At 36.2% G+C, this 14,786-nt stretch overlaps 2 protein-coding genes across 2 annotated transcripts in view; both read left to right on the top strand.

The window, feature by feature from the left end:
- The window catches only part of LOC117107035, a 26,888-nt gene extending 13,743 nt beyond the window's left edge, over positions 1 to 13,145 (top strand). The window contains exon 5 of the mRNA XM_033248556.1: positions 13,043 to 13,145. The gene's annotated coding sequence lies outside the window, so the exon portion shown is untranslated. The remainder of the gene's footprint in view (positions 1 to 13,042) is intronic.
- LOC117107037 overlaps positions 1,967 to 14,786 on the top strand; it is a 33,047-nt gene continuing 20,227 nt past the window's right edge. The window contains exon 1 of the mRNA XM_033248561.1: positions 1,967 to 2,019. Coding sequence (XP_033104452.1) covers positions 1,997 to 2,019 — 23 coding nt within the window. The 5' untranslated portion in view covers positions 1,967 to 1,996. The remainder of the gene's footprint in view (positions 2,020 to 14,786) is intronic.

The following is a 14,786-nucleotide window of genomic DNA, read 5'->3' as shown; positions in this document are numbered from 1 at the left end:
ATCTAGACATATAAAAACTACTGTCACTCCTGTCTCTTATACACATCTAGATGTGTATAAGAGACAGGATGATAACAATTACCATTCAATAATAGAACAGTCATCGACCTACTTGCAGTGAACTGAATCTAAAATGTATTCATGAAGTTATGATGATCTGAAGTGTTTGAAAACGTACACAATAATAGTTGAACCAACTTTAAAGTACTGTACCACAAACACAAAATGTGCGTGACGATATTGTATTGCTTTAGAAATGTGATTTCAAAAAGTATATTAGTCCATCGTATACGTAAGGGCTTGTATTGTTGTTGTTTTTTTTTTACTTGCAGCGTTTGGGAAATAGGTGGGCCTAATAGGTAAATTGTAATGAATATAATCAATAACTATAGCCTCTAAAACCTAATATTATTGAAGGGTCCTTTTAAAGTTTGAATAGGATTTTTTTTAAGTTACATTTTCAGATCATTATACATAATGAATGAGCCCCCAATAGCCACGGGCCCCAGTGCTGTGCACTGACTGCACTGCCCATACCTACGCCACTGGACTGAGTATTATTAGTGGTTACATAACGTTTTCTATGCACTGTATCATGTGCTATAGAAGTGGAAGACCATAATGTATTGGGAATGTACCGTACCTCTCTCTCTGGAGGGCCTACAGTACAATCAGTTTAAAAGTGTAAGGTATAGGATAGTGTGGAATTTTAAACATTTTTCTAATGGTAATGTTCAAAATAAGTGTCAAGGAAAGTAAGTATGATTGTTGGAAAAAAATTTATTTTGAATTTTCACCCTGACCTTCGCTTGGGCGAAGTGGGCGAAGGTCTGGATCCGCGCCTAGTTAGCATGAATTTTGTAAGCCAGGACCCATAGTGTTTTGTTACGTTTCTTCACAGAGGGGGGAGGGGACGAACCCTCACCCCCTGAACACGCCACTGTGATTAGAATCAAATATAGAATTTAAGCTAACAAAAACAACACATCCAAAACGAGTCTGTTATATTAGGCCTGTATTGAAGAAAAAAAATGTAAATTCAAAAATTCGGCCAAATATAGTTTGGCCGTGACTTTTCAAACGTTACGGCCAGGCAAGTTTTTATACGGCCAGATTCCTCAAATCTGGCCGCCAAAAAGGCCAAATGGCAACCCTGGCTAAAACAGGTGCGCTTTCTCCAATAAAATCATACAATTTGTAATTAAACATCAAGCAAAAAACGTACTCTATAGTTAATTTAATAAGACAAATATTTGTTTAACTGACCAGGCCTAATCTAGGGGCTTTTATCTGCGAACAATTTATAATTGTTGATTTATAATAATTATTTTTCTTCAGGGTAGACATATTATTACAGTTTTTAGCTAAAAAGCAAAAATTCATTAACTTTAAAGCATTAACTGCACAGACCTAACCCGGCCAGGCCTGCGATAATTAATATTCAGAACACAACCCAATCCCAATCTACAATACATTGGTAGCTCTACAATGAATATTTTCATAATGAAAGGTCTTGAAAGCTTCCCGTGAAAATCATTGCGTTTACGCGGCGGCAAGTGGGAACCGTATTCATTTTGTTACGTAAGGAGTGCAAATACAACTTTCTGTAAGGAGGGGGGGATACGAAATTGCCGGAAGAGCATTTTCTTATGTTGCGTTGCGTACATTGAGTAAGTGGGAACCTGTAAAAATATTTTATCGACTCTTTTAGGTCGCCAAACAGTTTGAACTCAAACCAGGAACTAGAAGATGTAATTATATCGGAAGAAGGGATACGAATTACTGACCTGAACTTCCGATATTACATGAATGTCTATTAATAGAATCATAATTCTTTTAAAATATTACCCGGACACCATCGTGTTTTACACTGCGACACGGCATATAACAGTCCGGACTTGTGATTTTTATGGTGCTCGGAGGAAATTCCATAATAGTCACACAAAATATGCTGCATTGGGCGAAAGGTATATTGCTTCTTGTTTGGAAAATAACGATGGTTGATGCACAATGTCCTCCGTAAGTAATGCTTATCAATGTGTGTTATAGGCATGGTAGGAAACACACTCTCGGGATGCTCGCCTTTAAATATTTCTGTACGTGTAGGTGCCGCATTTACGGGGGTATTTTTGAGGACTAAGTTGGTAGCACAAGTGTGAACATTTATGGAAGAGTTTGAGCCTGTACAGTATAGTATGAGTATATATTGTGGAAAATACATAGTAAAATTGGTAGTTACAGTCCCTGCCCTGTCCCGTATCAAAGTAGCATAATTTTTCACTCGATTTTAGCGAAGATTTTTGGCTAAAATCTGTGCTACGCCTACCGTGGATGCAGAGCCACGAACAGTAGAGATCGCGAACGGACAGAACCGCAGTCTTATTTGTGATTAGGAACAAGTATAAGTTTAATTTTGTAGTTTACATGGCCGAAAAATACGGTAGTTCATCCGATACTAGATTTTGATAAATGGTAGCTCAAGTCCCTAATAATTTCAGTAAAATAGGCGGCGCAAGTGTCTCACGTGCACCCCAAGCCCATTAAGTTTGGCATACAAAAAGTGAGCTCCCGGGGAGAACACTAATTCGTTGAAAACTGAACTGCAAATTGTTATGTTGCCGCTTCTCTTTGATATTACATCATTTCATAAACTTATATTTGCAAATCAAAGGCTATAATAATTGTTAGTATTAAAAATGTATATTGAAAATCAAGGCCTCCTGTGACCATTTTTCGGGGATCAAGTTTTCTCTGCCGATTTAGCATCACTAGGGTATCAATAAAAAATTGAGAGGGGAACCTCCAGAAAAAGGGCGAAACAAAATCGGATATTGCCTCATAAATTTACTTGTAGGCCTATCCAATGAAAAGGGCAAATCTGGTGTTATGTTATTGGGGTCAATGAAGTCAGTGAGTCAGGATTCGAAAACCTAAAATGGAAGCCATGTTGAAATTCAATATTTCAGTATAATTCAACATCGTCTCTATGGAATTTTAAATTTGGATCTAATCATATTTTTGGGGTTCTCTGAGTCCAATAAACATAATTTCAAAAAGCTAGAATGGCAGCCATTTTGAAATTCAAGATGGCATAAACAAAAATCCTCAAAAAATTTTTGGTAACCGTGCTTTTTGAAACCGTGTTTATAGAACTCAGATGACACAATGATATATAATTCGGCAACAATTTAAGTGGAATTTAAAAAAGAAATGGCCAACAAATGGCCAACACAGCGTGTGCATTCAAATTTATCTCGTTTTTACTCGAATAATATCCTGGATTCTATAGCTGCATTAATAAGCATCATGATCCTCCCTTCTCCATTTTAGTCCACAGCCCAAAATAAATGGCAAGCACTCAAACGCGACCCACCGGACCCAAAAGCCTAATATCACTTTATTTCATGGTAAAATGATTGAACATTGTATTTTTTTTTCTTAATTCAATAAATCACAAGGAATAGCGGAGATCAGAACCATGTCAACTCGTAAAAAGTCTTGCATAAAATACCACTGAAATACAATTTCGTCAAAGTTATGATCGTGATATTTGAAGACTGTACCATCCCCTATCCATATTTTTGACAAAGTCAAGAAATACTGTTGCATAATATGTTCCAATCACAATAATGCAATGGTATAAAACAAACGATTGTGCAATCCTATCCCCATGTTTAGGAGGTAAGGCTCCATCACTACTCACAATTTAATAGATACGTCGGAAGCAATTTGTTATGGTCCAGCCAGATGCAACAATCCTCACTCCCTCCCCTTACCTCACATTGGCTCGTGGTGACTATGTCTGGGTATTATTATGTGAAACTCTTAGAGGCTTTATCATCATCATCGTCGTCGTCGTCGTCGTCATCATTATCATCATCATCATCATCATCTCATCATTATATGATGACACTCCAGAAACTTATAAATCACTGATAAATAATGTAAACCGATTATTGTGAGTGTGACAGATTATTATGGCTGTAATTAAATAAAATAATAGTTATAATAATGAGATGTGTTTCGTTAAATAAATGCACAAGTATAAGCCTGCATTTATACAATACAATAAACTATGTCTAGCCTATATGTTTATATACACGAGCCGCCGGATAAATTATATGCCCCTGGATCTTAATTAATTTGTTTGAAGGGCCAGATTATTTTTATGAGCACTGTTGATACACCAACATTTTATTCACTGGAAAGTAAAAAAAGTTATTAAAGAAACACAATGATCAGAACAAAACAAAATCCCGTAAAGCACAATTCTTCGGTTCACCTGCTGTTTATTATAGCTGTTTATTATCAAGTGAATAAAATAAGTAGGCTTAAGCTACATTCACACCAAAGCCGAATTCGGTTCGTATGGCTAACGAAACGAAAAAAGAATTTTGAATCAGTGGTAAAGAATAGAGGCACGTACTAAGACTCGCATCGAAAACGTTCTACGAATAACCTAATTCGGAGTTGGTGTGAATCTACCTTTACAATGTTATTAGTGACGATAAAACACAGAATATAGCACCCAGATGCTATTAACATTAGCCGCTATATATTGACATACCTGTTGGCCTATAATTTAACAATGTGCTATTACCATGACTAGAGGAAGAGTTCTCATTCAATTCTTAAACTGTTAACATTCTGTGTTACTATTTTAAATGCTGCAGGGCAATACGCAGTAACGGTTGAATTACAGCTTCAAATCAGGCTCCGGGTGAAAAAAATAATTTGATATGTTGTAGAACTGATGTTTGCTTTGTCTACACTATCAAATTTCATCAAAAAAGCATCACATAAAATTTGATGGAACATAGTGTTGAACATGTTCAACTTTATTTGATACAATTTGATATGTGATATGACGTCATCGTACCCATATATGGGCACATCACATTTTTTTGTCACATGAAATTTGATAGTGTAGACAAAGCTTTAGACAAAAAAGCTGTTTGACGAAAAACTGGGGAACGGTGAATGAGATACAGATTTTTTAATATTTAAAAACTGGGGGAAAAGGGGAAATTCCACATTGGAAGGCCGCAGGCCAAAACCACCAAAAATTTAATCCACTTGTATTTAAACTTGGGTTTCATTTTCAGAGCTGAAACATATGTAAAATTTGGTTCGAAGTAAAATTTTAGTCTTATTAATTCATATTCTTCAAAAACCACTGGTATATCTGAGTATATGATTCAGAATTTAAAAACAAAAAGACGGCTAATTTTAAAAATAATCCCCAATTATGCTTAACTTAACCCTTCCTGACTATACTTATTCTGAATACTTGACTTAATGGTCCCTAGAATCCAAATGTTGAGATAGACTCGGACATGGCATCTTACAATTTTCACAGCAAGTTGGCAGATATTGGGTAATATCACACCGTAATTCCATTACCAAAAAAATGGTTAATGGTTTTCTAAGAGCAAACCAATGTCCATAAACTCAAGTTACTTTATATTCTCTTACTAGTCATACACCATTACCATTATCACTAAACAGTTTTCTTTGATCTTCGCTAGTTTTGTTGAAAACCTGGTAACGGAATTACATTTGGTAACGGAATTACATGGTAACGGAATTATATTGGGTCATAGGAATATAGTTAATAGAACTTTATTCACTATTACTAAAATATACTGCCCATATTCCTCCATTGCATTGATTCAGATTGATACTTATGTCCAGTGGAGCCTATTGAAATGACAAGGTGGCAGCAAATGACCTTAGCAACGGCCATAGTAACTGTGAAGACAGTGATGATGTTGATGATTGTGATGATGCAGATGTCAGTGATGATGCTGGTGATAGTGATGAAGTTGAAGAAGGTAATCAAGTTCATGATGGTATAAGTAATGTTAGGCCTACAGTCAAAAGTGATAATAAATTGTCTATATATCCGACCTGAAGTAGGTGGTTGTTAAGTACTTTTGCCAGAAGAATGCCAACAAATTTGTTGGTCAGGTTCTTGAAAGTCACAATGACAAGTTTACCCTAAAGTTTGTTAGAATAATTGAATTTTGTTTTTGTGGCCAATTGACAACATTCATAGATTGTGGATAGATCTTGCATAGTACAGAGTTATTTGAACCATAAATGGATCTATCACTTGAATTTCATGATAAAATGATTGAACATTGTATTATTTTTTTTATTAAGTCGAAACACAATCAAATACTTTAAGATTCGAAAACTTACAGAGTCCACGGCTAAGTAAGTTGGATTAAAGACTAGTGTCCGAGACCAGGAAGGTCTATATAGATAAACTTAATGAATCATAGCAGAAAGACAGATCGAGGTGAGTTCAAGTCCCACCCGAGGACAACTTGCGATTTTTTTCGCAATTGTTTTCAAACGTACTGAGTATTCAATACATTTCCACGTCAGGTAGGGCAAAACTACACTTATACATGTTTGTCCTAAAGCTTTCATATCACCGTATCGTACCTTAGTTTCCTCACATTTTGAGTGTTGCGTTATTTTTAGTTCGGCATTCAATTCTCAATTAAATCGTATTGACAACATTTATTTTAAGCTTCTTTTTCAACTATTTTGGGTAGTCCTGTTGTCTCTTGCCGCCTACTGTTAGATATTTTCTGTTTGATATGTTATTTTTATTTAATTTAATGTGTTAATTCACACTATAGTTCTAATTTTATTCGTCTGTTCGGTCTTCATATTAATTGTCGAGTGTTACATGTTTTTGATGTTCCTTTCAGTCGTGTTTGTGTTTTTGCGGTGGTAGCAGTGGGGTAGTGGTAGTGGTAGTGCAGCAGTAGCAGTTGCAGTAGCAGTAGTAGTAGCAGCAGTAGCACTAGTAGCATTATTTTATCACGATTGGGAGAACAAAAATAGTAGTAGTGGTAGTGGTGGTGGTAGTAGTAGTAGTAGTAGTAGTAGTAGTAGTAGTAGTAGTAGTAGTAGTAGTAGTAGTAGTAGTAGTAGTAGTAGTAGTAGTAGTAGTAGTAGTAGTAGTAGTAGTAGTAGTAGTAGTAGTAGTAGTAGTAGTAGTAGTAGTAGTAGTAGTAGTAGTAGTAGTAGTAGTAGTAGTAGTAGTAGTAGTAGTAGTAGTAGTAGTAGTAGTAGTAGTAGTAGTAGTAAGGCCTAGTAGTAGTAGCAGTAGTAGTAGTAGTAATAGTAGTAGTAGTAGTAGTGGTGGTAGTGGGGTAGTAGAAGTGGTAGTTGGGAAGTGCTAGTGGTAGTGATAGTGGTAGTAGTAGTAGTGGTAGTAGTAGTAGTAGCAGCAGTAGCACTAGTAGCATTATTTCATCACGATTGGAAGAACAAAAATAGTAGTAGTGGTAGTGGTAGTGGTGGTAGTAGTAGTAGTAGTAATGGTGGTGGTGGTGGTAGTGTAGTGGGGTAGTAGTAGTGGTGGCAGCAGCAGCAGCAGCAGTAGTAGTAGCAGTAGTAGTAGTAGTAGTAGTAGTAGCAGTAGTAGTAGTAGTGGTAGTAGTAGTAGTAGTAGTAGTAGTGGTGGTGGTAGTGTAGTGGGGTGGTAGTAGTGGTGGTGGTAGCAGCAGCAGCAGCAGCAGCAGCAGCAGTAGCAGTAGTAGTAGTAGTGGTAGTGGGGTAGTGGCAGTGGTAGTGGTAGTAGTAGTAGTAGCAGCAGTAGCACTAGTAGCATTATTTCATCACGATTGGGAGAAAAAAAATATGGGTCTTCGCTTTTTGGGTCTTTGGTTTTCGTTTTGTAGAGACACAGGCGTCTGTGAAGATTCCATTCCAGATGGGTCCTCGTATGTAAAATGATAGAATAGAATTGAAATTGCCAAAAACCTTCAAGGGTCTTAGACAAGGCAAGAAAGCAATTGCATATATTTTATCTATATTTTCTCTTTGGTTGAGGCAAGTGGCATTTCTGAAAGAGTCAGGCCTATATTATTCGTCAGATCAATAGACGCTGCAATCACCGTATTTTAAAGAATATTTTATCTGTCACGTTGACCCTCGCCACGGCGAAAGGTGCCAAGGTATGGATCCGCGCATGTGGTGTGTGAAAAAAACCTTTTGAGAATGTGCTTATAGGTGTCTGGAAATTGCACTCTCATACCTTAAAAATCTTACCGGCAAGTCATAAACAATGACAATAAAAGTATTTTTATTAATACATTTTATGGGGTAGTGATCACACCGTCTGCACCACTACCTCCAGCATCCGACCCTGAGCCTTTGTTATGATGCTTATATTTTTTTATATACAGTAGTTTCATATTATTTCCTATTACAGCGGATTTAATTGTTCGGGTATGACGTCATGTTACCTTATTTACCCTGGAAGCAATGGTTTGGAATATCAAGAACCAAACGGAGACACTTGGCACTTCTTGGGTATGAATTCTGAGATTAACTCAATATTTCGAATACAATTTACATACCTCTATTTCATTCTAATTGCAAGGAACCAAAACGGTTTTTGTGTTACGAAATACATAATAATGATTCTTAATTTCATCTTGTTGTTTATAGATGGGGAAAAAAATGCTGAATTTCTATCTCCTCACTGCTACAAATATATGCCAATGAACGGAGCAAAGCAGTCATGTACTGATACGCAGCGTGAATGCGAAAAACTAGGCGGAAGCATCACCGTAATAAACAGTGTTGCGGAAGGCGACGCGTTGACGGGTTTAGTGCACCATATTATTCGTCAGTCATTTAAATATGATACAAAATTCAAGGTTTTTTACCAAAGCATAAATAAGGGATGCACAACAATTACAATCAACGATAACCTTTTTGACTTATCAACATATAGACTATTCATGGACCACACTGACTGTTTTAGAACTAATCAAATAGACGCTATTATTTGTGAGTCGTCAGGTAAGTTTTGGTCACAAGGGGTAGGGATCAGAGAGGTCCTAATAAGAACTATTAGGCCTGTCAGAAAAATTTGTCAGGTATAATTACCTAACAAATGTAGTCTACATAAACCAAAATCGGTCCGGCATCTATTTATAGTAGTTATAACCTGTATTTCTTTAGCATTATTCATATTGGTTTTTAATCAAATGATAGATAAATATCTCATCTCTTATATAATATTTTTTCATTCGTTGTGTGTGCAATTGAGTATACAGCCACAAAAATTAGTATGTTATTTTCGCTCTTCGCGCCCAGTAAAATCTTTGGTGTAAAGTTTAGAAAAGAAGTTAAACGATATGATCGTTAATCGTGTTGGTCCGCTTTAGTTTATTTTTTACCCTGGTTTTTTTTTTTTTTTTTTTTTTTTTTGAGGCTGTATGCTTGTCTTAACGCCGCGAAATTATTGACCCCTTTATTTTCATTTAATAGAGCAACTATTGTATGACCTAATACCCCACACAATAATATGGAATATTTAAAACTAACAAATCAATCTTGTGATTCATTTTAGGCAATGACGGCGCCGGTGGGAGGACAAGGGGGGGGGGGGGGCTAAGTCCCCCACTGGACAAGTCTCGTCGGGCAGTCAGACCATAAAACATATATAAAAAAATAGGCCCACACCAAGCCAACACATGTCTGTCACAGTCTGAGAGTGCCATTTCCGGCCATCTAGAGGCTGCTATCCCCCCAGAAAATATATCCCAGAGCCGCCACTGATTTTAGGCCCAAACTAGCCAAGCACGGCCGCCAAAATGATGCGTGTCGCCTAGGCCTAGAAAATGCATTATCATGTGTGTTTGATGGAACACGTCCATACGAATACGAATTATTCTGTCACTTCAAAAGATTTTTCAAGTGTGAGAGAAATATAAATTAGGCATACTTCCCTCCACTCCACGTTACAAGCTGTCAGGCCAACGGACCAATTTTATCCAAGGGGGAAGTTATTTTTTGCGGCTAAAATCGACCCGGTGGACCGATTTTAGCGGCCAAAAGTAGTTCCTCGGACCGACTTTGGCAACAAAAATCTGTCTGCCTGACATTTTTTCCCTGGAATAATTTGCCGTGACAGGCCTACTCAATAGCAAGGGTTTTTTTGTTTGTTTGTTTTTTTTTGTTTTTTGTTTGTTTTTTGTTTAATTGGGAGCTGAAAAAAATTCTCAGCCATGTTAGCTGCTAGCTATATTTTATAACCATTATCGTGGGTGGAGTTGTTGCTGTTTCGATATGTTGTTTGTTGAAGTAACACAGTATAAAAGTGTAGCCTCAACTATAAATCAAGCAAATTAAATTGTTGATATTACACTGGATGATACGGCTACCTGACAACAGTAACATTGATTTAATGTAGGCCTAGTCCTACTTCATGTATTTTCGTCAGGTAATTGTTACTGTAATCATTAGTGTTCAATTTGCTTGCTTCTGTTGTTCCTTTATTTCAGTAAACTTCCACTGCTTTAATGCAGGCTATAAAGTTCTACAACTTGCAAACTACAAACTAATTTCAGCATACGAGTTAGAAGAGTGCGAGGTAACAAATTCGACAAACTCAGCAAAAACTCCAGGACGATTCTGGAAGCTCGGGGAGAACTCGTAACTCGTGAAGTACTCGGGGTACTCCTACCTAACTCGTACTTAACACCCTTCCACCTAGTTTAGTTTCATCCAAGAGTCGCACGAGTTCTAAGAGTTAAAAACTCGTCATATAATTCGCTTGGTAAAGGACCTCTATACATGCTATCTACGTCTTAGCTACGAGTGAGGTGCGACCTTACGGAGTTGGTTACGACAAGCACCTAGTTTACAACGAGCTATATTACCAGCGTAACGAGTTTGTACCGAATTAGATACCGGTACGAGTTAGGTACGAGCGTTCCGATCAAATGTTCCTGGTCATCGTAACCAACTCGGTGCGTTCGTATTTAACTCGTACTCATTTCGGGTTGCTCGCATCAAACTAGTGGGTTAAGTTTAAATCACATATAGGATAACAAAAATAATCACAAAATAAACTTCTTGTTCTCCTTCAGAACAATTAATGACATTTTATTACATTCTAATACTGTAATTAAACTTTGCAATACTGAGTAAAATTTATGAAATTTAAGATTTAACATTTCAACCACTATTCATGTTGACGTCAACAGATGTTGTTAAGACTTCAAAATGGTTCCCGTCAATGGGATTCAACTACGTGGCATGATTTTTGTCTACTTTACCATACTTTAGGTTTTACACACTTATGCAATTTTATGTTTATTGTTAACGATCTAATGTTAAGTTACAAAAATATCAAATTGAAAATGACATTGTTTGCTTCTTTTTTTTATTTTAAAGATGTGGATATTGCAAAAATATGTCCCAAGCAAAGAATAATACCACCGACGAAAAAGCCAAATGAGCAAACGACGGCCTATATAAAGGCGATAGCGATAGCTGCCTCGGTCACTCTCTCGGTAATACTAAGTTGCTTTTATGGTTGTATCCGACTGAGTAAGAGAACAACAAATCTTGGGTAAATAATGCTATCACGTTATTATATTTCTATTACTATCACATCATTACTATTACTATTAATACTATTGATACCACTATTACGATTAATACAATTACAATCACTATTATTACTATTACTATTGATACTATTACTATCACTATTACTATTATTAGTAATAGTATTAATAGTATTAGACTAACTGTATTAGAACTATATTTTACTTACTTACTTCTTACTTACTTACTTTACTTACTTTACTTACTTTACTTACTTTACTTACTTACTTACTTACTTACTTACTTTAATTAGCCTTAAATACCTTACGGGCCGCCGAAAAATCATCAATATTTTTTGGAATAATATTTTTTTTTCTAAAGTATATTTCTTTTAGTCGCCAAAGGCGACGGAGTTCAGCAACAAACCGGGGGGGGGGGGCGCCTTGCGCCTAGGTCTAACTGCTGGGACAACATCCCTAACTACAGCTGAAATAAAGGTATAAAAATTATCGACAGCTTCGTCCACATTATTGCACAATTCGAGTGTATCCCATGGCACATGAGATAGTGAGTTAATTTAAATTAGTTTTATCCATTTACTTATAGTTGAATTTTAATCTGTTTTAATTTTTTTAATATTTCATTTATATTCAGAAATGGCACTCCTGTAGTTCGATATCAAGTACCTGTTAAAGATGTACAGGGGACTGCCAACGAAGGGGTGTCCCAGGATGTAACAGATAATATTGGATACCATAATTCCGCAGTTAATGTCGCCTACGATGACACTGCAGCAGCTAAAGCAAGAAGTGGTATGCCGTGATACATCAGCTTGAAGTAGCACCGGTATACCAGGATTCAGGTAGAGCCTACACTATATTTTATAAATGCAGAATACGAGATGAAGATTATGATATGAGGATAAGAAATTGATCACAGAACATTGTAAATGCTTTCCTGCAGCCGACCATTTTAACCTGCCTGATCACTCCATACAAGACCTTAATAAATGCGATCTCATTGGTACTAATTTTAAACCACATGCTCATTGCCTCTGTTCTGAACATAACTGGATACTCAAACTTATTCCCATGCTTAAACAAAGACCTCCGCTTTCTTGCGGCTACACTTTTTTTTAAATTCTTAACTCACTTGGCTTATCTACACTTTGTTTCATACCGCCACTCAAATTGTATTCCTATCAGCTCTGACGTTCTGTATGCATTGTTTTAGTAGTTCATTTGTGGATATGCGATTTTGTACAGATATTCGTCAAACACTGAAAAAAGAACACAGGCGCGTTTTAATAATGTATAAAAACAATAATAACAATTATATTCACAGTTTATCTTCTATTTTAATTACGTAGTAGTTCCATGCATGTAGTTACTCCATTTATTGAGTGTCTGCGTCCGCCGCCAAAACTTCAATTTTTGAAGGTTGTGTACTATAATTCAAAATTCGGAATTTTAAAACTTTTTTGATTTGAGGTTTGATTGAAAGTTTGAAAACTACGATTTTTAAGTTTTCGCGTATAATACGCAACCTTCAAAAACGGAGTTTTGGCGGTGGGCGCAGACACTTCGATTTCGAATAAACTACATACCTAGTAATTTATTAAAAGTCATTATATTGACAGCCTATTTTTTATTTTAATTTCTTATTATTTTAGGCGTTGACAGAATGAAACATATTACACAGAGTGATCAGAATTTTTCAGCAGGCAGTTCTTAACCATCATTTCATTAACACGCAGACCGCCATCTGAATGTTAAAAATTTACCGGACGTTGTCGTCGATATACCTAATGAAATGTCTATGCATGCTGCTGGGAGTCCAAAAAATAGGAAGAAACTATTACTGCACCCTAAACTAAGTTGCTTTCTGCTCCATGGTTGAATGAAAAGCCACACGCAACGGATCGTTTTTAAGCATGATCTGTTCAGACTGGGTTTTTATACGGAATAGATTATCTGTGCAGAGATGAGTCCTTGTATTGTTTGCGAATTTTTGCTCAAAGATATTTTATTATTATATATCAAATTCACCTTTATGACAAGATTAGTAATCAAAATTGAAGATTAAAATAGGAAGTGGAGGTGGGGATAGAAGTACATTTGAAGGAAGAGTTAATAGGAATGATTTATTTTGTAACTCATTAATCTGTTGATAAATTTTACCCTTTTATACGTAAACTAATGTTTCAGTAGTTTAGGTGTCAGTCTGGGGCGAATCCAGCTAGGGAAAGTGGGGGCCTATGCTCCCCCCCCTTCCGTCAGTCCCACAGAAAAATAATTTTGAGAACAAAATTGAAAAGAGCTAATAAAGGGAGGAAAGAGGAAAAAAGGCAGTGTAACCATGAGTTCACCCAGCTAGAAGAGCTATCCATGCTTATTGGTTTTAACGCTCTCGCGTTCCTAGCGCCACCGACTCTTAGGGTCCCCTCCAGTGCACCTACCCATCGGGTCTTCGCACTATAGCACCATGAGCCAAAAGGGCATTGCTGATACACAACGCCATGTGTCTCTGACATCGACTTTAGGACATGAGTCATATTTTTTTGAGGTGCCCAGCCGGACGGAACCCCCTACATTTGTCATTTTTTTAATAGATAAAATTATAACATTTAAAGTCTGAATGAGTACCATTTCCCTCCTCCTCCTTAATTTTGTTCAAAATTTTTAAAAGAAATTTAGAAAAAAGGAAATTTTGTAATCAAATTTAGGTACGAGATTGCAATTTCCAGTGTCATAATCATACATTTTTTTTGTCTATTGGTATAGTTTGCTGTAGACAAAATGGCTTTATTTATATTAAATAGCATTTTAAGAAATTTGCATTTTATTTTAGAATACTTAATATATATTTATATTTAGACCACTATATTTACACTGACAACTTAAGGAATGGATTCAAATCTGAAATAGCAGCGGTTACTACACTAATAGCATGTTAGGATGTTTAATTGAGCTAGCAATGGCCGCGCCATGGCCATAAATTAATGGCATGCACGCCTGTCATGAGCAATATTTATATAGTGTCGTGTGTGTTTTAAAGTTTAATATCAACATAGGTTTGCATTAGAAATAATCGTATAAAGATGTTTGAAAATAAGATCAGAAAAAAATATATAATTTTTTAATAAAGGAATTCGAAGGTGCCTTTAAAAGTTACGTTCATTGACAAACATGAAATTTAAAACGGTCTATAAACAAAAACAAAAACTACTAGTGTTTTTCTTTAAAAAAAATGTATTTTTGTTCTCTTTGAATTTGCTTCAGTACTCGGTTTCCAAATGACTAAGGGTTCGGTCAAGAAAGGTAGATGTACTTTGGTGTAGTATTATTTCATGTTAAAATTTAGGTTAGTTAAATTTTTAATTCAGTGGCGGCGCTGGGGGGGGGGGGGGGTTGCGA

Source organism: Anneissia japonica, unplaced genomic scaffold (assembly GCF_011630105.1).
Source record: "Anneissia japonica isolate Jap-2015-1 unplaced genomic scaffold, ASM1163010v1 scaffold9291_len582782_cov165, whole genome shotgun sequence".
NCBI classification, from domain to species: Eukaryota; Metazoa; Echinodermata; class Crinoidea; order Comatulida; family Comatulidae; genus Anneissia; species Anneissia japonica.
This window is presented reverse-complemented; position numbering and strand designations above follow the sequence as displayed.